At 39.2% G+C, this 26,307-nt stretch overlaps 1 protein-coding gene across 1 annotated transcript in view; it reads left to right on the plus strand.

The window, feature by feature from the left end:
• The window catches only part of SYT1 (synaptotagmin 1), a 194,144-nt gene that overhangs the window by 87,347 nt on the left and 80,490 nt on the right, over positions 1-26,307 (plus strand). The window contains exon 6 of the mRNA XM_022559918.3: positions 22,000-22,117. Coding sequence (XP_022415626.1) covers positions 22,000-22,117 — 118 coding nt within the window. The remainder of the gene's footprint in view (positions 1-21,999; positions 22,118-26,307) is intronic.

Below are 26,307 nucleotides of genomic sequence, written 5' to 3' on the forward strand. Positions count from 1 at the left end.
GTTCTCTAAATGTTTGATAGAATTCACCTGTGAAGCCATCTGGTCCTGGGCTTTTGTTTGTTGGAAGATTTTTAATCACAGTTTCAATTTCAGTGCTTGTGATGGGTGAGTTTATATTTTCTATTTCTGCCTGGTTCAGTCTCGGAAGGTTGTGCTTTTCTAAGAATTTGTCCATTTCTTCCAGGTTGTCCATTTTATTGGCATATAGTTGCTTGTAGTAATCTCTCATGATCCTTTGTATTTCTGCAGTATCAGTTGTTACTTCTCTTTCATTTTTAAATCTGTTGATTTGAGTCTTCTCCCTTTTCTTCTTGATGAGGCTGGCTAGTGGTTTATCAATTTTTTTTTATCTTCTCAAAGAACCAGCTTTTAGTTTTATTGATCTTTGCTATTGTTTCCTTCATTTCTTTTTCATTTATTTCGGATCTGATCTTTATGATTTCTTTCCTTCTGCTAACTTTGGGGTTTTTTTGTTCTTCTTTCTCTCACTGCCTGAGGTGTAAGATTAGGTTGTTTGAGATTTTTCTTGTTTCTTGAGGTGGGATTGTATTGCCCTAAGCTTCCCTCTTTGAACTGCTTTTGGTGCATCCCATAGGTTTTGGGTCGTGTTTTCACTGTCATTTGTTTCTAGGTATTTTTTTATTTCCTCTTTGATTTCTTCAGTGATCCCTTTGTTATTTAGTAGCATATTGTTTAGCCTCCATGTGTTTGTACTTTTTAGTTTTTTTCCTGTAATTGATATCTAGTCTCATAGCATTGTAGTTGGAAAAGATACTTCATATGATTTCAATTTTCTTAAATTTACCAAGGCTTGATTTGTGTCCCAAGATATGATCTATCCTGGAGAATGTTCCATGAGCACTTGAGAAGAAAGTGTGTTCTGTTGTTTTTGGATAGAATGTCCTATAAATATCAATTAAGTCCATCTTATTTAATGTGTCATTTAAAGCTTGTGTTTTTTTATTTACATTTTTGGATGATCTGTCCATTGGTGAAAGCGGGGTGTTTACGTCCCCTACTATTACTGTGTTACTGTCGATTTCCCCTTTTATGGCTGTTAGCATTTGCCTTATGTATTGAGGTGCTCCTATGTTGGGTGCATAAATATTTACAATTCTTATATCTTCTTCTTGTATCGATCCCTTGATCATTATGTAGTGTCCTTCTTTGTGTCTTGTAATCGTCACTATTTTAAAGTCTATTTTGTCTGATATGAGAATTGCTACTCCAGCTTTCTTTTGATTTCCATTTTCATGGAATATCTTTTTCCATCCCCTCACTTTCAGTCTGTATGTGTCCCTAGGTCTGAAGTGGGTCTCTTGTAGAGAGTATATATATGGGTCTTGTTTTTGTATACATTCAGCCAGTCTGTGTCTTTTGGTGGGAGCATTTAATCCATTTACATTTAAGGTAATTATTGATATGTATGTTCCCATTACCATTTTCTTAATTGTTTTGGGTTTGTTTTTGTAGGTCTTTTCCTTCTCTTGTGTTTCCTACCTAGAGAAGTTCCTTTAGCATTTGTTGTAGAGCTGGTTTGGTGGAGCTGAATTCTCTTAGTTTTTGCTTGTCTATAAAGGTTTTAATTTCTCCATCAAATCTGAAAGAGACCCTTGCTGGGTAGAGTAATCTTGATTGTAGGTTTTTCCCTTTCATCACTTTAAATATGTCCTGCCACTCCCTTCTGGCTTGCAGAGTTTCTGCTGAAAGGTCAGCTGTTAACCTTATGGGAATTCCCTTGTATGTTATTTGTTGCTTTTCTCTTGCTGCTTTTAATATTTTTTCTTTGTATTTAATTTTTGATAGTTTGATTAATATGTGTCTCAGCATGTTTCTCTTTGGGTTTATCCTGTGTGGGACTCTCTGTGCTTCCTGGACTTGATAGACTATTTCGTTTCCCATGTTAGGGAAGTTTTTGACTACAATCTCTTCAAATATTTTCTCAGTCCCTTTCTTTTTCTCTTCTTCTTCTGGGACCCCTATAATTCCAGTGTTGGTGTGTTTAATGTTTTCCCAGAGGTCTCTGAGACTGTCCTCAATTCTTTTCATACTTTATTCTGCTCCCTGGCATTTATTTCCACCATTTTATCTTCCAACTCACTTATCCTTTCTTCTGCCTCAGTGATTCTGCTATTGATTCCTTCACACTCCCCTCACCATCTTCCCCAGGGTCCCCCCATCACCACTGGACCCCTAACCATGGGTGGGTCGCTCTGGGTGTACGAACTCCTCGCTTCCCCAAGCCGCCCCTCAAGGGTGCTGTCCTGGAGGTCTGGCCTTTACTTTTGCTCCCCCTTCCCTCCCTCCCACTCCCTCAGGACCCACGCGGCTGGAGGGGGCCTCAGTGGGCAGAGAATCAGGCCTGGGATCTCAACAGGCTCCCGGGGGCCCAAGTGGGCAGGGGAAACCTGGCCACGCTCTCTTTTGATCCTCTGCCCTCCCAATGGTTCCCTAATTTCCCTCTTCGGGTGTGGGATCCCTTCCCCTCCCCCAGCCGCCCCTCAGGGGCGCCAGTCCCATCCCACCTCCACTTCTCCTCCCCCTCACTGCCCCCATGCCCCACATCCTACCCAGTCACTGGGGGGTTCCTCCCGTCCCCTTAGGTGTCCATGGCCCCCCACAGGTGCCTGGTAGGTGCCCTAGTTGTCTAGCCTAATTATTGAAAAACTCAACTATTTTGACTTTTTACAGTGTCTGGCAATCCAGAAAACCTTTAGCTCGGATTAGCCGGACTACAGCATGGAGACGGAACGTATTCAGGCTGAGAGGCCTGTGACAAGCTATAGTTAATAAGTTCTCCATGGTGTCAAAAGTAATAATAGTAACATGCCTTTGTGAGTTAAATTAATTTTGGTTTGTGCACTGGCCTGCATATAAATGTGAATGACATTTCCGAAAATGATAAGACAAGAGTTGAGAAAGCCAAGTGGTAAAGCAGAATGAGATGTGCTCACTAGAGCAGGGCCGCTCACTGCAGGCATCTGGGGGCGCAGGCAGAGAGATGCAGGGTATTATTACAGCAGAGGTGACGCCGTGGGGGGAGGGGTTGTTTTAGTTCATTTTGCCCTTTACAAAAATTCTGGAAGAGAGATTTTGTCTTTAGAGAAACTAAAGATGTTTGACATCCTGGCTCCCTGTTTGGTAGTGAGAGAGCATCTTCCTGCTAATCTCTGATTTCAAGTGTCTTCAAACCACAGACATTTTTTTCCCTCTGCCTGCAAGAGGCAGCTGACTGGTAATAGCTTTTAAATGAATAACCCGTCAAGTGGCATTTTAAAGCCCTAATGGTTGTGTTCATTTCAGAGACTTCTTCGGATCCCCACACACATACCCTGCCACTGGCACAGATAAATATGCTGTCTGCAAAGAGTTAAAAGACACATGTTGAACCCAGGAAGAAAAGATCTTAGTATGACCGACGTAGCTGGTGTGGTATCTTATCTTTTTCTGTTTGAGCTCTAATAGTTCAAGGGTTGCAACCAGAAATCAAATTATAAGGAAAATGAAGATTTCCCTGTTAAGTGATTACTATAGATAGGAACTATATAATAGTTTATATTATGTAATTATATAATAGTTTTATATAATATATTATAATAGTTTATATATAAACTTAATAGTTTAAGGAGGAGCTATATAACAGTTTAAGGAAGCTGTGTGTCTCCTCTTACTATAAACTTGACAATTCAGTCTAGGCCTCATCCTAGAGTAATAAGTCTCTACATTTCTTTCATGTATCTGTCAACACATTTTTTTTCCTGTCTGTTCAGGAGTACTGTTGATATACCACCCAATTTTTAAACTTGTATATACAAATTTCTTTATTTCAATAAAATTAAGAGCACTGTATTCTAGGCTATACACATTGTTTGATATCCATAGCCATCCTACACTCTCTTGGAAGTATTCTCCTCATTTTGTAAAGGAAAAGTAAAGGGAGTCCCCACAGTCATACGCCCATTAAGTTACCAAGTCTGCATCTTAACTCAAGTCAGTCGGAGCCTATGCCCCTGTTAACACATAACCATAAAAACCCTTGCCCTGTTTTCCAGCAATCAATTCACCGTATGTACTAAAGGCTTCCTATATAAGCAACTATGTTCTGTACCTTCTACATTTAACTATCCCAAACGAAAACACATCAGCAAAGGAAATAGCTCCTTGGTGGAAGATTTTTCATTAATCTGATGCCTCAATTCAACAACATATCTACAGATCATTCTATGCTGGGCCCTGGTTGATACAGAGATGAATTAGATACAGTTTTTCCACTCAAGGAGTTCATAGGCAACAAGGAAGGGATGATGCTGTCTGGAGGTGAGGAGTTCAGAAGGGGTGATTAGATATGAATGAGGTGGGCTATAAAGGATGATTAGGAATTCAACAGGTCAAGAATAAGGATTTCCAATCAGGGGAAGAAGGGTGAGCATCTGAAACATTCGGAGAGAAATAATGTCTGGCTACGATGTAATGCATGTGAGAGGAGAATGATGGAGGCAGGGGCTAAGCCACAAAAATAAATAAGGGTAATATTTTAGTGCTTTGAATTTGGAAGTTAACATTTTACTCTGATAGTTGGCAACCAGGAGGGTATTAAAGCTGCCAGTGGCCGTATCAGCTCTATGGCTTAGAAAGCTAATCCTTTGGCAGCATGACGATGAATTGAAGGCTCTTGCTTCCAGAGGCAGAGTTCATGAAATTACGTGGCAGTGAAAGTAAGAACTCAAATTTGAAAAGGTTTTTAAGATATGATTTATAGAAACTTGTTTTCAATTAGACAGAAGAGTGAGGGCTTGAAAGCCATTGAAAGTGATTCCAACTCTAGCTTGGTTAACTGAGAAGTGAGCAAACGGGGCAATAAATGAAATTACAGAAAGATGCATTAATTTTAAGGATAAACATTAAGTTCTATTTTGGACATGTTGGTTAAAACAGAATTCATTTCCATTTTAGATCATATTAACATCCTACTTCTCCCCCATCACAAACTTGTTTAAGTGCTTTATATATCATATTTTATGTTCTCCTATATAGTACCCTACCCAGCATCAACCTGCATTGCTTAAATTTTCCTGATTCCATCATCTCCTTAACAGTCTAGTATTTTTCTAAATTGCTTATAAATAAAGCCAGAAGTCATGTCCTTTCTTCAAAGGAAAGAATCCTCCCAAGGAAAAAATGTCCTGAAGAACAGAAAGTGAAGCAAACAACCTTCATCCTTGCCATTAAGCTAGTACATTTTCTAGCTTCCTCAGGAACTTCCACTCCTCCCAGTTAGCAGCCAAGTATAATAAACCACTACAAGCACCTGCTCCTTCCTGTGCTGATCCAAGCTCAAGGTCACTGAGGGGTGAAGTGGGGGGACAAAATCCAAGCCACGTTTTACCCAAGGATAGGACTCAGTGGACTTCAACTCAGAGAGACCCACCGTGTGAGGAGACCCTGAGCTACCCTGCAGAAGGAGGACCTCAGGTGGGGCCCAAGTGCAGTGAGATGGGCATCTCCACATAGACATCTTACCAGGTCCCACAGCTGGCTGTCCATGTCCACAGCTCTTCTGTGTGTCCAAGAACAAACTCGTAAGAGGGCTGACTGAGAGCAAGAACTCTGTATCAGCATTCATATGATATTATCCTTCTGTTCATTAATACAACAAAAATATGAGTGTCTGCTATGTGCCAGACACCGTACCCCACACCAGCTGAGTAAGGAACACACAAAGATGGATATAATTGTATTTTGTGAAAACTCATTCTTAATTTTTGATGGATAGAAATGCTAAGAATAAAATAACGAGCATGCACTGTGCACATAAACCATATTCTGGGCATCATTCTAAGCACCTGATGTATCTCCTCTCATTTGATCCTCACAGCCACCAGTTGAGATCAGTACTATCATTATCCCCATTTTATCCAGGAGGAAACTGAGGCTTAGGGAGATGAAACAACCTACCCTAAGTCACCTAGCTAGGAAGTGACAAACCAGGGTTTCAAATCTAGGTCTATCTGACTTTAGACTCCAGCTCTAAACCTCTACCACCTGTAGCCCAACAGGTACTTCAGCCACAGATCCATCCCTACACCGTATCCATTGACCTCTGGCCACGTGAGAACAGAGAATACAGCACTTATCACGTGTTTAGAGAATGTGGCTTGCTTTTATATTTTTCTAATTCACTGCTTGAAATAATCCCTTTCTTGCATTTATTTATCCTCCTTTTTGCAGAAAGCTTATCCTTCTACCCACTTTTTCCTTATTTGACCTCACCAAATCCCTGTGAGGAGAGAAGAATATAATTGATTACCCCTTCTGATTCAAGATGATGTAATACATCTCCTTTTAGTCGATACATTTAACTCAGGCAACCTCAGGAACGGAAAGGAGAATCAGGGAGCCTGTGTTTGGGACGTGCTTCTGCTCCTCTGAGAAACCTTTCATCTCAATAGTCTGCAGGTATACATGGAAGACCTTGAGACGGTCATTCAGAAATTGTAGCCTGCTGACTCCTGTGCGCTCAGGAAGACATGAAAGCAATTGCAAATTGCTTAACAGAGGGTGCAATATTAGAGATGAAGAATCTGGCTATGAACAGTTCCACCAGGGAAATGCTGCCATGTGACATTTTTTTCCAGTTCAGCACCTTGTGCTAATAGTATCTTACAGGCTTAGTGTTAGATACTATTGAACAATGATTACCCAATATAAAAAGAAAATTAAAATTTCACGAGATTTGCCACATAGAAGAAAAAGCATGGACTTTGATGCTTAACAAACCTGTGTTCTGGGTTCTAATAACCATGTTACGTTAACAAAGTTACTCCACAGGGCTGAGCCTCAGTTTGTTCATTTATGAAGTAGAGACAATGATAACCTGTACTTCATGGCTGTGAAGATATGGAATAAATTATATGAAGTATCCAACACAGAAGCTGATCTGTAAAAGGCAGCCCGATTTTTTTTTTTTTTTTTTTGCGGTACGCGGGCCTCTCACTGTTGTGGCCTCTCCCGTTGCGGAGCACAGGCTCCGGACGTGCAGGTCCAGCGGCCATGGCTCACGGGCCAAGCCGCTCCGTGGCATGTGGGATCTTCTCGGACCGGGGCACAAACCCGTGTCCCCTGCATCAGCAGGCGGACTCTCAACCACTGCACCACCAGGGAAGCCCTACATAACAATTTTATACATATTCTTTTTAGCTTCAAATTCAAAATGATGTCCCTTAGATTTCACATATTCTTTCTCTGAGTCAAAAGATTTTGGGGGGGTCATCTGAAGTATATATGGTGATTTTTTTTTAATTTATGTCATTTTTATTTATTTGCCAAAAATATGCATGAAAGCAATGGAAATAAGGATTACCTCAGGCTCTTAATTTGTCCCTTTGCAGAATTTATTGAACAATAATGGTTACTACTTTTCTAAGAAAGAGTTCATGGAAATCTGCAAACTACTTTAAAGTACAATGTTGGCAAACATGCTTTTATGGGATTTCAAATGTGAAAAAGTTCTCTTTTTAAATTTTTATACTGGGACATCCCTTGTGGCACAGTGGTTAAGAATCTGCCTGCCAATGCAGGGAACATGGGTTCGAGTCCTGGTCCGGGAAGATCCCACATGCTGTGGAGCACCTAAGCCTGCGTGCCACAACTACTGAAGCCTGCACGCCTAGAGCCCGTGCTCCGCAACAAGAGAAGCCACCACAATGAGAAGCCCACGCACCACAACGAAGAGTAGCCCCCTCTCTCAGCAACTAGAGAAAGCCTGCACGCAGCAACAAAGACCCAACGCAGCCAAAAATAAATAAATAAATTTATAAATAAATTTTTAAAAATTTTATATTGATCTCCATTAACAGGATATCACATAATAAAATCCGAGATGAAAACCATAGATAAAAACTAAATCCTAATAAAATGATAAAAAAATCACCTGATGAAATTGGCCAGAAATTTATGGGTCCATTTTCTCAGTCACATTTTCTAGAAGCTAAGTTTCCTTCATTAAAAATATGATGTTCAAAGTTGAAAACCAGAATGCCGTTACAAATAAAAGAGGAAAATTATCACAGTTTAAAATGCCTTGAGTTACAGTTGCATAACACACATTCTTAAAAATTCTTTTAGTCTGTGATGTCCTTTACATAACAATAAAAACAAAACCCTGACATCTCAGCAGGTCACTCCAGCTGTCAGTCTGAATACACGCAAAATGAAGCAAATAAGATATACCTATGTGCTTTCTTTGTCTGAAGACGATAGCTTCCAAGCAAATTCACATCACACCCATTTGCAGATAAACTGTATTTTTGCACTGTGTGATGTAGTGACATCCCCATTTCCATGCAAGGGACCATTGAATTCCCTAATGATCTGATTTTCTTAACGATGAGCACCAGTGAACTTTCCCCTAGGCAAACCAGATGGAAACGAAATTGTTTCTGCAAAATGAACAATTTGTGAAATGTTGGCAAATTGAATTCCAAATATACTTAGAGATGATCTTGACTTCCTCTGTAAGTCTGCCACAACACGCAGTGCATTTAAGGCCTACATGAGAAATACACTAATTATCTGTATAACCTTTAAGGAAAAATAAATGAGAACAGAAGATCACCACTGGAGAGAGAAAAGCCAGACTCTGATAAAGTAGTAATGTGTAGATGGGACCGTTTCACTAAGAAACTGAGATTAATGTAGATGTTGTTAGAGGTGTTCACTTATCACCTTTGAGATTGGTGATCTATTTTGTGAAGGGGGTAACTCAAGCTAAGCAAATTTCTTCACATTGTTTCAAGTCAGTTACATAGCCAAGATGAAGATATAAATTCAAATGCCTAATCTATATGCATATAATTTGCAACTCCATATATTTTTATCTTTATCTGAAAACTGAATTAACTGGGCTGTTCATGAGAAAGATTTTGTTTCCTTTATCCACAATCTGATTATATTACTATTTTCACAGTGACACTGAAACTATCAAGTAGATGCAACATACTTGTGGTACAGAAGATGGACTGTACTTTTCTCTTTACCTCAATAATCCTTACAGGTCTCCTCGTATTCCATCTATGGAGGGTTGCAACGCCCCCGGAAATGGCCATAGTCATAATTGGGATTTGTACCTATTCAGAAATTCAAATATTCCACCTCAGCTATTATATCATCAAGTAATGAGGATTCTTTTGCATCTTTACAAGAGCCAGCTACTCAATGTCTAATAAATAATGAAGTAGTGGAAACTATTTTAAAATGGTTATTCTACTGATATTAACCTAGTAAGAAAATGATATTAATACATCTCATGTACAGGTTTAGTATTTCAAAGCTCTTTTCTTTGATTTCATTTTATTCTTACCAGTTCTTTACTAGAAAATGTAGTTGCATTATTATATATAAATCTAGTTAGAGTTTCTCTCCAACCAAACTAGCCAAATTCCCAGTGTTACTCGCGTATCATTTTTAAAACCTATTCCCAAACAGTAACTGTTTTCTCTTTGGCTCTTTTATATTTTTGTCCTGTCTAGTTTTTCCACTAATGATATTTATACATTGTCCTTGGCATGTGTACTCTCTCAGAAAGCTTGATCCCCAAGATTCCACGTCCATATTCTCTTTGCCTTTAATAAGAAACCCAAATGATATCTTAACTCTAAAGAAACTTTATTGTCAGCTATGTGCTCGACAGTTTTTTCTTTTTTGTTTTTACATCACTAGTCCATATAGCATAGCTTTTCATTTCTTCCCCATCAGAGTCTTGGCCAACTGATTCCAAATTTTTCTTACAATAGCACAAAGACTAAAAATTGGCATTTCCTCTGTCCTATCCCTTTTCTATAGTAAGACACAATGGCTCTTGACCTGTAACTTTATATCGACTTTTAGCCATATGGCAGACACTTTGTTAGGCAAAAGTGATGAAAATATAAGCCTTGTTTAATGAAAGAGGCAAATAGGGAACAGGCATCTTGTGTATAATATTATAAGCTATACTGAGAGTTTAAAAAGGTGTCATTGAAACAAAAATAGGGAAGAAAAGCCATTCATGAGAATGGCCAGGGGATGACTCAGTAGAGGTGACAGCTGAGAATTAAGAGGAATCCAGTAGTAAAACAAAGGGAGGGAGGTTATACCAGTTAAAGGAAGCAGATGTCCAAAGATATGAAAGCGCAAAAGAACATGGTGCAATCAACAACATGCAATAGTTCTTGTTCTGTTGCCTGCAATCCAAAATGAATTTGCTTTCATGTAGTAACATTTCTGTTGTATAAGTGTGCATCTCCTTTGCTATTTCTTTATATAATACTTTTATCATTTTCCTTTGTATGTCCATGGGCTTCATCCTCTGCTCTGGTGTCATCTTCATAGGTTGTCCTTTGTATTTTCAAAAATCCGTTCAAGTGAGACCACCCTTTCCAAGAGTCTGTCAAAAGGGTGGTTGTGTTTAACCTGAATCCTCCTACTTCCACTCTCTTAATTCTTCTTGCTCATATAGATTATGAGAACCAGAACCGTCAAAAAGCTGGTCTTCTTCTTCCCCTGCTACACATTCACACATCTAACCCATAATCCATCCCTTTCCAAAAATCCATCCCCCCACTCCTGTGGTATTCTTCCCCTACTGATGGGTATCAAGAACCCCCAGACCAATCCCTTCAGGAATGTTCACTTCCCCCTTCATTGTCAAGTACTTGCACTTTATTGGACGATAAAGTAAACAAACTGGCTTTTCCCCTGACTCCTTACTCTCTTTTTCAAGTTTCTTTTCTCTCCTCTATTCCTTTCTCTATTTTTTCTCCACTGCCTTGCCTCTCCAACCTCAAGTTATCGGCTTTTTTTCCCATCTTCTCTTTTTTCAAGGCTCCCATTTGCTATGGGCAGCCCCCTTGGCAAGCTGAAGCCGGAAGTGGAAAAGCTGGACTTGGCCCCTATGACCTCCCTCACCTTGCTTAAGTGGCTTTTCTCCCCTTGCCAGCTTCTGTGTGACTATCCTAGTGCATAGCGTGCTCTTTTTGTTGCCTTCTTTTCGGTTCTCTTCTCCATGATTGTAAGCTCCTCTTGGCTCACGGGTGGGTCTTACGTAATCCTCACGGAAAGAAAGAGCAGGCACGATTCATCTATTTTAATGGTGCAGGAAGAACTTGCTTGCAGTGCCCCCCTGAGGTGGTTGGTGGCAGAACTCAAGTCCACGGAGCATTTACCTTCCCTTTCGCCCAGACCTCCCTGAGAAGGAAAACCTTCCTGGGGCAATGGTGTCTCCTACTTGTGTGGTATTACCATTCCTTCTGGATTTCTTGGTCACCACCCCAGAACTAAAAAGGGAAAGTGTTCTTTGGATAAAACAGCACCTTGGCTTCTGAGTTCTCTCTGTCAAGACCCTATTCCCCCATGGTACCTTTCACGTTAGTTAGGATGCACCAGTAAACGTAGCTATGGAGTGACAGAGGTCAGGGTACTAAGTCTTTGCAGTTGTTGAGTATGATTAGTAAACATTTAATGCTGCTCTACCAGAAAGACTATGTATAAATCATTCAAATGCCTATCTCTGCCAGTAAAAATGACACATCTCAGAGTTGAAAGTGCCAAACTATGCCTTCCAAGGATTACCTGGCATTGTTTTTCATGACTGCTCCAGCACCAATGGCCCATCTTCTGGCATATTATTTATTTACAATGGCTTCCTTTATAATTGCCTAGGTCAAATTTGCATTTTTATGTAGAAATAGGTTGCTCATATTTCAAAATTACTTAGTATCCACATTTCCGGTTTAAAAGAAGATAACGCTGGTTCCCATAATCCAAATTTAACTATTTGGAAGAGGCCCCAAAAGTCACATGAAGACAAGAAAATAGAATATTTAAAATTGGGTCTGACCTAGAAAATCAAGGTAGTTAACAGAGAGAGAATGTTAAAGGGACAAAGCAACTTGGTCTCTTTAGATACTTTCCACAAACATTCTCCATTATTTCCCTTCGCTTCACATGTCCTCATACAATTGGGTCATTCACCTGCATTCCTACTTAGGTTCTCTGACTAGCTAAGGCAGCATCCCTAGCTATGGAGACATACTCACCATCTCTGGTGTTTTTGCCCATCTCCACTCACTTAGATAAATCTTCCATAACCCAAAGAACTGTCAACTAAAATTTAATACCATGATGGATTGCCATGTCATCCTCTAGGGGGCAAAACAGCGTTTCATATTATTTTAAAGGACTCCTAGAGATCTAAAGCTTTAGGGGAAGGGAATGAATGGTGGAATTTCAGGCCCCAAAGCACACTACAGAATGAAGAATCTTTTGACAAGGACATTGCCAGGACTCACTTTCCATTCTACATTCTGGTCGCATTCCCCTATCTGCCACTCGAAATTCTCATTTGAAATTAACCACAACAAATTCCTCTACCTTCTCTATACTGGTCCTTCCAAATATATATTTCTAAAATGGCACTAATCATTTTATGTTGAACTTTTGTTTTTATGCTTGTCCCCCTCAACACAGAATAAGTTTCTTAAGGTCAAGGACAAGTTTTCATCATCCATTCTTCCTAGTACCTTGCACCATGACTGACATATTGAAAACACAAAATAAGCATTTGGCAAACTGAATTAATGAAGTATAAGCATTGCTCATTTTCTGCTAACAACAGAAAGTGAAATGGATCACTAATCATACTTTTGAAAACACTGTTTAGAATTCATTCATTTATTTCTATTAATTATGTAAGGCTAGGCTACAGTAAGAAGTTGGCCCAAACATGTAATGGTTCAGCAAAAGAAATTTATTTCTTGCTCACTCAGTAGTACAAAGTGGTTCCACATTGGCAGGTAGGGTTCTTTTACTGTGCCATTTGGGGATCCTGGCAAATTGAACCTCTGCCATCTACAGCACGTGGCTTCGAAGGTCACAGAGGTCACTGTCACAGTCATAGGAGAGATGAAAGATCATACAAAGTAGTTATGGGGGATTGAGTCTAGAAGGGCACACTTCACTTCTGTTCACGGTCCATTGACTAGAATCCAATCACAAGACCTCATCCAACTGCAAGGAGGGCTGAGAAATGTAGTCTAGCTATGTGTCCAGGAAGAAAAGAATGGATTTTGACAAACAGCTAGCAGTCCCTGTCAGAGTTGAGCACTCAAATATGTATGCATTCTTTGTCTCAATGAATATGTGCTAATCATGTCTTATATGCCAGAACTATGCATACAGATTAAAAGGGTACTGTATAAAGATGGTCAAGTTCATGTAAGTGAGATGCAATCCAATAATCACACAAATCAATATCCGATTGCTGTATATCATTACAATTACTGGGCATGATTATAGTAATAATAACTACAGTCAAAACTTCTAAAGAAGAGTATAAGGAACCACTAAAGAATATTTAAGAAAGGCTTTATTTAGTCTGGGAGTCAGGTAAGGCTTCTCTAAATAAATGTTGAGGTAAGGTCTGCAAGATGAGTAAAGTTTACATAAAAGGGAGAATAACGAAAGGACAGAACGTGTCAAGCAAAAGGAACTGTTCATATGGTGGTGCTAAGAGTACAGTTAACATGACTTATTTCATGATATGAAGAAGCCTGATATGAAGAGGCTGAGGAGTAAGCAGGAACAAGATCTTGAAGAATATTTTAACTGGTGGTAAAGTTGTGGATCTTTATCCCAAGAGAGACAGAAGACCTACTTGAGGATTTTAAGTAGAGGATTTTAAGTAGATTTGTTATTTAAGAGGCCGACTCTGCCCACTCTATTCCAGGAGTAAATTGGAGGAGGACAATTTAGAGACTATTAGAATATCCCAGGTGACAGATTATTGGATTAGGGGGTAAACACTCTAATATTGAAATATTAGAGATTTATTGGAAAAGGATGGAAACAAGTGAACCCACTTGAGAGATTTCTAATAGGTAAAATCAGATCTCTAAAGAAGTCAATGGTCAGTGATAATGCCCAGTTTTCTGGCTTTAGCAACTGTTTGGAGGCAGTTACCAATACTGAAATAGAGTGAACCAGGCTTGTGAAAAATGTAATGCAATTCAGTTTTTGGCATTTGAGTCTAAGATCTTTATTTAACGTACTAATGTGGAAATGACAAGTAAGCAGTGGATATATAAGTCTGGAGTCCAGATAAAAGATCTGAACTGAAGAAACAATCTTGGGAATCACTTCTGGATTGTAACTAAAGCCATAGACTGGGACAATATCAGTTTAAGAAGAAAAGAAATGGGCTTGGACTAGAATCAGTGGCCAGAGAGGCAGATAAATCAAGAAAGCCTCCAGAATTACAGAATCCAGGGAAGAGAGAGAAGTCAACACATCCTGCTGAGAGTTCAGGTTAATGAAACCTGAAAAATATTTATGACTTACCAAGATGGATGTCATTTGAAAACTTGGCAGAAACCATTTCAATTCAATAAAGTAAAGGAGAAATCAGTAGAACATGAACAAATAGGGACAGTGATTGTAGACAACTCATTCAAGAAGTTTGGCTTCTCTAGATAGTGCCTATTTCGACCACCCTCTTCCCTATATGTGGCACTATGTATGGGGAAGAAGGTGGTTGAAATAGGATTTTTGTTATAATAGCAAGTGCCCACATAGTACGTTTTATGTGCCAAGCACTCTTCTAATTACTTTACTTTGCCTTGTATTTTACCATGTTTATTTTGTCCCTTGGTTTTGTATGCTTTATTGTGTCCTAGTATCTAGGACAGTGGTGGCCCATAGGAGATGCCCAATAAATGTTTGATGAACAAATAGTTAATGCCCGTGTCTCAGTCCAGTGCTCTCTCCATCACTCTGTACTGCACTGTATTTTTATAGGCATTTTGATTTTTAATAGGCATTTTGAGTTTTAATAGCCATTTTGATTTTCTATTTTCATCATTTTTAGAGCACTTCAGAATATCCACTTTTCTGTTGTTAATTCTTATTTCTAATAGGACTACAAGTGTACCTCTTCATCAAAGTAGAAGTTAAAGATATAGTGAAAAAATTTTGAAGATATAAATCATAAATAGAAATCTGTCCTTAATTAAATTACATACATTTTATACTTATAGAAGAGTAACTTGTTTAAGTGCTTAGAGACTTTGCCCGTGCATCCCTGTGCCTGGAACATTCTTGCCCTGTCCTTCAAGGGGTTCACATTGACTCTTCCTGTGGGATCTTCCCATCTCAGCTCAGGTATTTTCTCTTCAAGCACACTTACATGTCACCAACCCCCCATATATACTAGCTCTAGCTGAAAGGGGAAAGCTGGAAGACTTGTCCTAAAGCTACATTTGCATGGCAAGCACATTTGTTTTACAAAGGATGTTTATTTGGGGTGGCTGGAAAAATTTATCCTTGATTATTGGGGGTATAAATCTCCAAATAAAGTCTTCCTTCCTTAATTCTATCACTAGACCCTGGCAAGTTTCAACCTTCTCTTTGCCCCCAGAGTATTTGTGCCACCTGTTCAGTGCAGTTAACACATGATATTGTTATTCTGTTTAGATTTGTCTTTCTACTACATTCTGAACTTGTTTAAAGTCATCTTATTCCTCTAGGTATCTATGGAGCCTAGACTAGACCCTGGAAGAGTTTATGATGGAACTTAATCATTGCTTAGTAAGAAATGAATAGTTGAATGCATATGAAGTTAATCAATTACATGGTAACCTCACAAAAATAAGTATTAAAAGAAATAACATAGTCTCATTCACCTGAACCATTCACTGTCCATTTGCACGCTAGGCCAGATTCAGTCTTTTCAGCCTGGGTACATCCACAGCAACATTTCACACTGTGACCATCTGGACCATTAGATGTAAATACCGATTTGCAGATACTTCAGGGGTAGGAGAGTAGTTATGGGAATAAAAAGAATTTGAAAGATACTACCACACAAAGGATATGTTTAAAGCCACCCTATCTGTTATTAAAATTAAAAACCTGACATTGACCTTTCCTATAAATGAATAATATCTTTGTATTTTTACAAATGGAGAATACGCAAATAGTCTAGATTTTCATTTTGAGAGACTGGACTGCCATTTCTGTCACCTCTAAATAGATGCCCAACCTCAGGAAAAAAACCTTCTATTCAGAGAGAATATCTCCAGTTTAGCACATAGAAAAATCTAAAGATTAACATAAATAGAGTATGTCCTTTTAAAATGTCACAGCATTAAGTCAATTCAGGTACCTTTTTAAAACTCATTCAAAAGTATAGCATTTCCAACAAGTGTGTGAACTTAGCCCCATTTGCAAAGATCATTAAAGTGAACACCTCTCTTTACACATAAAATGATGGATGGTGCTATAAAAACCAGCATATATTCATTTTAATCAAGCTTTTTATTTACCCAATGGAGATGACCTCTGTTCTAGTATCTATAATGCTTTTCAAAAAGGAAAGGTATTACTGTAGTTGTCTATATTAAATCATTAATTCATGTCTACTCTATTCAGTGGATGCTTTTAAAAAAATATCAGAATTATCAAGCTGCTCAGAACAAAGGTGCTTTCTGATTGTCAGCTCCATATTCTAAAAGAGCAGGTTAATTTCTCTGAATCTCACAGTTGGAACTTTCTAACACTAACTGGCAGTTTCCACCTAGTGATCAAGGCAATTGACGAAAATAAATTATACATAAAGCTGAGATTTCTAATAGTAGTAAGGTCCCTTCATGAGCTAATCATACCAGCAAAAGCACTCATCTGTCGGCTGCAACCCCATAGGGTCTTGAAATTATCGTATAAAAACTGCACTTCCAGGAATGTTTTCGTTTCCAGTTTCATGAAGGGACTAACTGAGCCATGTCTACAGAACTAGGAACAAAGAAAGACCTCTGAATATATTCGTTAGTTGACTTGTTGATTAACTAGAAACACTGTTGATATATCGAGTACTAGTGTCCATGCTGTTTACAAAACAAGACTGGTGAGGCTCTCTTTTCAATGCAATCAACCGTTATTTCTAAGCCCCTATCATGTGCCTTATTAGGTAGTATCAAGTACAATCCCTCTTCTGGAGATTAGGGTGAGGGGAACTCACAAATATGAATGGGGGAAATATCTCTAGGCACCATACTACTGGCTATAAAGCAATTAATTACTAGTAGAAATCCTTGTGCACTGTGGAGATACTTAAAGATATGGAACTTGGACTAGGGCTTAATGGTTAGGGGTAATTTAATTAGGCATAATAAGGAACTACAGACAGACATTGTAGATGAATTTCCTGACTAAGCAAAAATCTGGTGATGGGAAGGAAGATAGCTCAGAGACGTAGTCATTGCTGTGGTGACCCCTCCACACACACACAGTCTTGCACCATCTTCATGATGAAGGCATTTATTCCACTGGCCAAGAGTGTTGATGGCTGACACTCGTAACAACTGAGTTCCTCCTTCTTAGAATCTCCCTCACAGCTGAGGAGGCCCTGGTCCAAGATGTGGGGAAAGGCCACATCCAAAGACCGGTGGATTCAGGAGCATAAAACTCATCTCTTCAGAATTTAGAACATCTCTGAAGAGCTATTTTAGCTCCAGAACTTCCCGTAGGATCGACTGAGGCCTTTGGTGTGACTGCATCATAGCCCAACTTCTCCACCTGAGCCATCCTGCTTTCTGCACTCTCCCACAGGTGTTGATTCAAAGGACACATCCCAATCTCCCATTTGCAAATCAGTTTGCTTCCATAGAGAACCCAACCTGTGGATACTGAGGACATTGACTATAATTGATAGTAGGGAATCTGCATTTATTCCATCAATAGGCATATATGGCTCTGCTCTGTGCCAGCCATCTCTTGTGGATCTCATACTCTGGTGGGGAAAACCTCAACAAAATAGAACTTCAAGCAATATGTGCTAGGATGGGGAAAAAAGCAGGGCATGGGGGTAGGTAGTGTGAGTGTTTAGGAGTGGATGGAACCTCTTCAGATAGCATGGCCATATTAAAGGTCTCTAAAGAGGTGATATGTAAAGCAGAAAGCTGAGCAAACTAATAGAACAATCCATGATAGTATCTGGGGGAAGAATATTGCAGGCAGAAGGAAGAGCATAGGCAAAGAGTCTGAGGTCAAAGTGTACCTAACAGGTTTGGAGGAGAGGAAGTAAGATCGGGAGTATAATGGTAGGAGATGGAGGGGTGAGACCCCCATCTATAAGGCCTTTAAGTGTAAGGAATACAGATTATTCTAAGTGAAATGGGAATACATTGAAGGGCTTTGAGTAGGATTGTCTCATGACCAGATTTCCACTTTAAAAGGATCAGTCTGCCTTCTATGTGAGGAAGAGTCTAGAAAGGAGCAAGAGTTGAAACAGAGTGGCTATCAGGAGGCTATTAGAGAAATCTAGATCAGGAATTATGTGATGATTTAGACTTAAGGTTACCAATAGTCATGGTTTGCCTGGGATCGAAGTCTCCCAGTATACAGGACTTGTGAGGCTTAAACCAGTAGAGTCTTGAGCAAATGAGGGTGGTTGCTCACCCTTCTTGGACTAGAATGATGGCCCTATAAATGGGGAGATACGGTCAAATTCAAAATATATTCTGAAGATTGAGTAGGTAGTGAAGTTGAAGAAAAAGATTTGGATAGTTAGGGCAAAGTATAGAGCTTCTTGAAAGCCAGGAAGATGGGTTTGGACCTTTGAAAGATTAGCTTGGCATTAGTATGTGGTCTACATTGGACTTTGGTGAGACTATGACTTAAAGAAATCTTTGCTCAGACTATTTCAAAAGAGATGACAGAAGTATTTAGGGCATAGTCTCACAGCGTGGAAATGGAGGTGAAGGGGATAGAGGTAGTGGTGGAGGCCATGGTGTAAGGTGATGATAGTAATGGCAGCAAATGGTAGAGATGCAGGTCATATTGGAAGTGGAGGTGGTGAGGGTAGAGGTCATGCTGATGATGGTGGTAGAAAAAAGTCAAAGAAAAAATACAGTTGAAGATACATTACCCAAAAAAAGAAATGTCAAGACTTGTAGGCTGAATGACTAGAGGAAAACAAAAGGTAAGGTGGCCACTGGAAACATGAGTTAGCGACCCTGACAGGTAAGAGTGCTGAAAAGGCAAACAGTTGAGGGGAGGGTTTGCTGATGAACATCCATTTACTAAGACAATCTAAAAGTGAAAGGAGAATATCCTAGTGGGCTGTCAGTTAGGAATATTAGTTTCTACAATTCCAGATGACAGTCTGACACTAAAGAAAACTCAGGGGCTTCCCTGGTGGCGCAGTGGTTGAGAGTCCGCCTGCCGTTGCAGGGGACACGGGTTCGTGCCCCAGTCCGGGAAGATCCCACATGACGCGGAGCGGCTGGGCCCGTGAGCCATGGCCGCTGAGCCTGTGCGTCCGGAGCCTGTGCTCCGCTACGGGAGAGGCCACAACAGTGAGAGGCCTGCGTACCGCAAAAAAAAAAAAGAAAACTCAGGATCAAGTCAAAAGCCTTTGAGCATTAGCTCCATGCTGAACACATCAGGTAACCTTACGTAAACCGAGTTTAAAAATTTTAAAGCACTGAAAAGCAACTTCAGTTGATTAACATAAAAATACATGCTTACTTTGGCATACCAATTTTGATGATTTTATGAGCAAATGAAATCTTACATGTTCAAGTTCCTAAGTTAATGAATTAAATGGAGATCTGTAAAAGGTGCTAAGATAAGTACTTTTCTCTATTTCCCTTTCTCCCAAAATATCCACTTTGAAATCCGGTCACTCATTCTTCCCCCATCCCATAGCTTTAAAATTAGAGGTAACTTGACATATTTCTTCTACTTGAGGTATGGTTTTTCAAACTGCAGCTGCTTTCTTCTGAAACTAAATATGTAAAATCTTAAAGATTCCCTAGATATCCTAAGATTGAAGAATCAAAGTACACTAGAAGTTATGACAACTCTTTGTTTAGAACACCTGAGATGCCTATAAAGTGTGGAATTAGATTCTGGGCCGCGAAGAACGGTGTCATTTAAGAGAGGACAGGTGATTAGGATGCTTAGAATGGCCTGGTTCTCCGGCAGTTCCCCAGGAAGGTTACTGTGGCAAATAGACTCCTGCAAAAAGAACCCTTCTGATGAGCATTTCTGAACAGCAGTTTTGTTCATTTACCTTTCTCTTGTCTCCTAAGGTTCAGATGAATTTGTCCATCCTTTGTATTAATTGCTGTGCTATCGAGGCCCGTTCTGTATTTTCAGAGACTATGAAATGTAATCTAGTCCGCTAGACTCTCCTGATGTGTACATTAATTCCTAGGGGTGAGTAGGCACATTACAAGTAACTTATCTACACTAGTGGAAGAGAGGTATGACCTAGATAATTCAAAATGGGGGAATTAGCTCCAATTTCCATATATTTACTTTTTGAAAATATGTGGAAAGTGATCATTCAGGGAAGGACCTTGTCTTCAAGGAGTTTTTAGTCATGTGGGGAAATTAAGACACGCACAGTAAGACCAAAAAAAGTCCCCTTAGTAACGTAAGAGATATGTGGGTAAGGTGCTATGGGAACTCAAGAAATGAAAGAACCATGGCTATACACACATGTGGTGATATTTTCAAAAGCATTACATAAGCAGAAAGTACCATTTCTCTCTTCCTCTCTCTCTCTCTCTCTCACGTGCGCGCACACGCGCACACACACAGACATTGAATATATTACTTCTCACCTATCGATAAATTATAGAACAGGTAGATACCCTTTCCTTTTTGAAAGATGGATTTAATGAGTACCCCCCAAAAAAGGAATTGCATTTTCTTAATTTGTTGGATTACATCTAGGCAGTTAATTTAGCCAATTTAACATATGTCAAGATAACAGAGAAGGCCCAAAACAGCCATATTAGGAGTACAACAGGAGAAGACCTGAGGATATGGCCTTCTGTACCTCACTCCTATGTTAGAAATCTATCTGCAAAAGTCTGGCACAACCATTACCTTCTTTGGAATTACTATTGGAGGGGGGATGGGCAGGGAAAAGATGCAAAGAAATAAACCCTGATTTGCCATACATATACTTAATCCCGTATGTCAGTGAGCAGTCTAGCACCTCCAGCATCTGAGAATACAACAAACTGCACACCCTTGCCCCCTCTCTCATGCATTAATATGAATGCAAAAATCTTCCTCATGTTCAATTACCAAAGTTCTTAGTTATCCTAAAGAGTAAAACACTTAAGGTGGGAGAACCCATAGGCCTCTTTCCTGAAAAAGGTAAAAGTTCTATATAGCGTCAACATTTTAAACTCTTCAGTTATTCAGAGATGCTCAAATATAGGATTGGTGAATGTTCTTGAAACTAAAATATGATACCAATGAAATAACGTGAGGGTATATGAGAAACTTTGTGTTACTGTGTATTTCACTTTTTTGACCCACCGCTTAGATTTTTATAAATTTTTGGATAAGGAAAAAGAAAGTTAGACCTCACTTGAAATGAGTAAAACTAAAAGTGCAAAAACTTATATACGTTTTTGCCTTTTTGCCTTTCTGCTATTAGGAATTTACAATTTCTCATCAATAAATACAATTTAAATGGAACACGAAAGCAAGTCTTTTTCCCCCAAAAGTCTAAGTATTACACATAATCCTATTTGAAATGTCAAAAGACAAAAAAAGTAGGTAGGTTGATTCTACCAAAAAAGTGTTAGGCTCTTTTCAAAGCTATTTAATCAAGTTATGAATTTTTGCCAAGAGTTTTGCAGTACTATTCAGAAAACAGTCTCTAAAAAAGTTGTCTTGGTCCCATCTCCTGAACCATTGAATTATGGATATATTTTGATGAATGTTAAAGTATAGATGAGCTACTTAAAAACTGAAATGAGTTACAGTCACTCTTGATGATACCTTAGTGAATGCAAGACCACTGGGTAAATGCCAGTGAATGTTAAGAGTTTTCAAATTCTAATTGTCATAATCCCCCTCCCTGAGGAGTTTACAGTGTTTATGTACAAACTACATTCACCTTTATCTGAAAAATTACTTATACTTTCTTTTTGGTTTTCATAGCAAGAGAAATTGGGTGATATCTGCTTCTCCCTTCGCTACGTACCTACTGCTGGCAAACTGACTGTTGTCATTCTTGAGGCAAAGAACCTGAAGAAGATGGATGTAGGTGGCTTGTCTGGTGAGTCTGATGTTTACTGTGTTTTTTGATGCTGTTTCATCGTGGATACCAAATGCACAGCACACGTGCCACAATGCCCCACTCCTTAATTGGTCACAGTTCTCTTTCCCATGGAACCTGGAAGCAGTTTCAGAATTCATCCCAACACAGAGACCCAGGAAGCCACTCTCAGTTTATTAGAATTAGCAAAGAAGATGAGACCTATTTTCCCACTTCACAGCCCAGGTATCAATTGGCAATCCTATAGCTCTGAAAGCCGAAAAACTGCTTCTCTTTTGAAAGGCAACACCTATGACCAATTATAATTTTGTTCCGTTTTTTGGTTTTGTTTTTTGGTCAAAATTCATTTATGATATGAAAAATACTGTTTTATCTGAGACTCATTAGGTTAATACTTAATTTATATAATAAAAGACAAATATTAGGTAAGTATATAGCCTAAGATAGTTTTTAGCAATACTGTTTTGTGTGAACATGCAGCATTTCAAATATATGTGAACAATAAAATCTGAGGGTGAATCCTCATGGTAATGCATTTATTCTCTACAGCTTGTGTTGGGGATGGGGAAATTTGGGGATTTAAAGTTCTGTAAAACCCAATTTTAGTTTTAAAAAAAGTGAGTATATTCTTTTTTTTTTTAAGTGAGTATATTCTTTTTTTTTTAACACCTTAATTGGAGTATAATTGCTTTACAATGGTGTGTTAGTTTTTGCTGTATAACAAAGTGAATCAGTTATACATATACATATGTTCCCATATCTCTTCCCTCTTGCGCCTCCCTCCCTCCCACCCTCCCTATCCCACCCCTCTAGGTGGTCACAAAGCACCGAGCTGATCTCCCTGTGTCATGTGGCTGCTTCCCACTAGCTATCTATTTTACATTTGGTAGTGCCTATATGTCCATGCCACTCACTTCGTCCCAGCTTCCCCTTCCCCCTCCCCATGTCCTCAAGTCCATTATACTTGCTCAAAAGCAAAGTCAAATGAAGGACTTGTCATTTCCACAGCAGAACACAATTGTTTTTATTTTCTTCTCTGTGTGATTAAATCAGTTATATTCTTGATCTTCTAGTAACTAATTAAAGTGTGAGGAATTTTCTTGATATGGCACAGGGTCAAAAATAGACTATAGCTGTCATTGTTCATGGCTATGGAATTAGATCCAACATTACTGGTTATTCAGTGCTTTCTCTAATAAAAATATTGCAAACTTCAAAAGGTCACCCTCATGCAGCATGGTGATTTTATATTATAAAGTATAACAGCTAAAATATGCTAAAGCTAAGGTTCCACTTACTGAACCACTAATTTGTCAACCAAATTCTCCTGGTGCCTAAATTTACTTCTCTTTATAAATATATTGCCTGGGGAATCTGCACGACTTCTTTCATGTCACTAAGACCCCATTTAAAAACTTGCTGCTTTCATTGCCTAATGGCATTAACAGAGCAAGTTTAAAGCAATAAGCAGTTTCTTTCAAAAATGTAGAGTATTTACTGTGCCTAAGATGCAAAATACATGCATACACCTATGTATGTATCTATACACATCCACCTTTTCCTGGCTCTGTCCAGTAAAAAGGCCTAGAAACAAAGACTGACCTAGTAGCCATGACCATCCCAGAACCAGAAATGGTGTGAAAATACAATTTCTCACTAGAAGAACCTGGAGCTTATTGGAGAAATGGTAGATTCCAGGTGTGGCAAAGGAAGGTATACAAGACAAGCCTAGAACATCTCATCATACCAGAAAGCAAGGAAACTATCAAAGACTAAGGGAGTCATGTCAACAGGCTTAAGAGTCACCTTGAAGAGGCTTCCACTGGCCAAAGACGTGATCATTTGAACATCAGTAATGATAATAAATGCAATGTATTTAAACCTAAAACAAAAGAGTATTTAATGTGCAGAGAAATTTTTAGGCACGAGAACAGTTTACCCCCAGAATTCTACTTAGTATCTTGAAGTCTGACTTCAGACGCCTTTGACCTTTCCACTTCCTTTGGTTCGATAGCCATCTATCATCATCTAGTTCTCTGCATCCTCTCTCCCACACTTCTTTCCAAACTCCTATGCGAACCACCTCCTCATCACCTCTATCCAGTGCTCTCCTGGTCTTCCTCCCCATTCACCTTAACACCCTTCATCAGAGTTCCAGAACCAACTCTACCATGAAGCCAGTAACTTCAGGGTCCCTTATTTGTTCTGTCTCCTCCCAAAGTCCTAGAAAGGAGTCCCCATGGTCACAGATAGATATTTCACCCACAATTTGTTAATCACAGTTTGTGCCTCTTGACACTCTCACGCCTCTTCCATCATCCATCTCTCTTGTTGTTCAGCAGCATCAGAGATGCTACAGGCATTTGTGAGGTTTAGCTATGAGAAGTTGGGTCTAACAGGACATTATTTATGTGGCTTGCAGTCATAACCATGTGTAGTTGGGTAACTGCTAGGTATCCCAGTGAAGGAAGGGCTCCTGGCATGACTCCTACTACCCATTGGGCTAACTCAACACTGTGACATGGAAGGGGCAAGGCCAGAGGTCATATCTAATTCAGTCTTCGTAACTCTATAAAAGAGAAAAAAATATATTCTTTTTTCAAATGCCAAACTACATTTGCTGAAAATAGCTAGTTAACTGGAACCAAAGTGGGCTGTTTTGCCAGGGTTTACAATTATAGTAGCTTCACGACCCACCCAACCCAGTTCCACCCCTAAATTTGAAGTACCTGGAATGATTTGGTTGAACAGTTAAATATTAAATTAAGGATATTTAGCCTTGAAATATCCTTAAAGAGTCCTAATCATATGGGCTTCCTGCTGCCTGTAAAATTAAGTCATAATCACTCAGGTCTACATAATATAGATACTTCCAGACTACACCCCACCATATTTCTATATTTGAACCAAGTTGACCAGCACACTGGTCCCCAGAACAGGCGATGGGATTTGCTGCCTCCACTGTTTGCTTAAGTTGTTTCCCTCACCTGGAATCTCTTCCATCCACCAAGGTCTAGCTAAACCCTATCCATTCTTCAGGCCCAGCTGAAGTCTTATTTCCTCCACCCATTGAACAACTATGTATTGTGTCCCTACTTTATGTTAGGCATTGTTCTGAAACCAGGTTTACATCAGTGGACAAAACAGCCAAAGGACCCTGCCCTCATACAGATTACATTGTAATGTGCGGAAACAGACAGGAAGCCAATAAATAAGAAAAGCACGTTGTACACCAAGAGGTGATAAGTGCTATGAAGAAAGCAAAGCAGGGAAGTAGAATACAGAATGTTGGGGAGAAGCTTTAAATGGGGTGGTTGGAGAAAGACCCGTGAGTAGGTAACCTTTTGGCAACAACCTGGAAGAGGTGAAGAAGTGAGCCATAGGGTTGCCTGGGACAGACAGCATTATACGTGGAGGGATTCCATGAAGGCTTTTTTGATCCATCCTAAAAGAACAAATTTTTTCCTTTTTTAAATGCCAGGAGTTTGTTTACACCCTTCAAACATCACGCTTCTCTCACTAGACTGTGCTCTATATTTATATATCCCACCATGCCCACACTGACTGGTAGCACTGAGCTGAACTGCTGAATGAATAATCAATTATTTACAAAGGAGCTATGGCCTGAAAAAACAAGTCTTGCATTTCAAATTTGTTTAACCTACTTACCATTAAAATAACTTTAAGCACTTGGATGGTCTGTCTCAAAGTAAGTTGACCTATGTCCAAGGAGACCAAAATTATATAATGAGGTCCTTCCAGGTAATTTGAATGCCAAACTACATTTGCTGGAAATGGCTAGTAAATTGGAACCAAAATGGCTTTTTTGCCAGTGTTTAAATCCCAGTCTCCCACTGTTAGCAATTTGACATTGGACAAGTTATCTAGCTTTCTAAGCCTCAGTTGCATTATCTGTAAAGTGGAAATAATTAGAGAATCTTATTTATAAGGTTACTGTGAGAAATAAATGAAAGCTCACTAAAGTGCTTACTGACTATTACTGTAATTATTTCTATTAGTAACCTTATCAAATCTTGGGCTAAATATGCAAAATGTGAAAGCAACCAATGGATAGTTTAACCAATTCCTTGATTTAGTGGGAAAAAGGTTTGATGGGATTGGCTGGTCAATTCAGACAAAGAAATATCAGTAGACACCTGTATTCTAAGTCCCAATATCAAATTAAGACA

Source organism: Delphinapterus leucas, chromosome 11, assembly GCF_059928025.1.
Source record: "Delphinapterus leucas isolate spDelLeu-1000000601 "Yukka" chromosome 11, BTC_Dleu_Yukka2, whole genome shotgun sequence".
In the NCBI taxonomy this organism is placed as follows: Eukaryota; Metazoa; Chordata; class Mammalia; order Artiodactyla; family Monodontidae; genus Delphinapterus; species Delphinapterus leucas.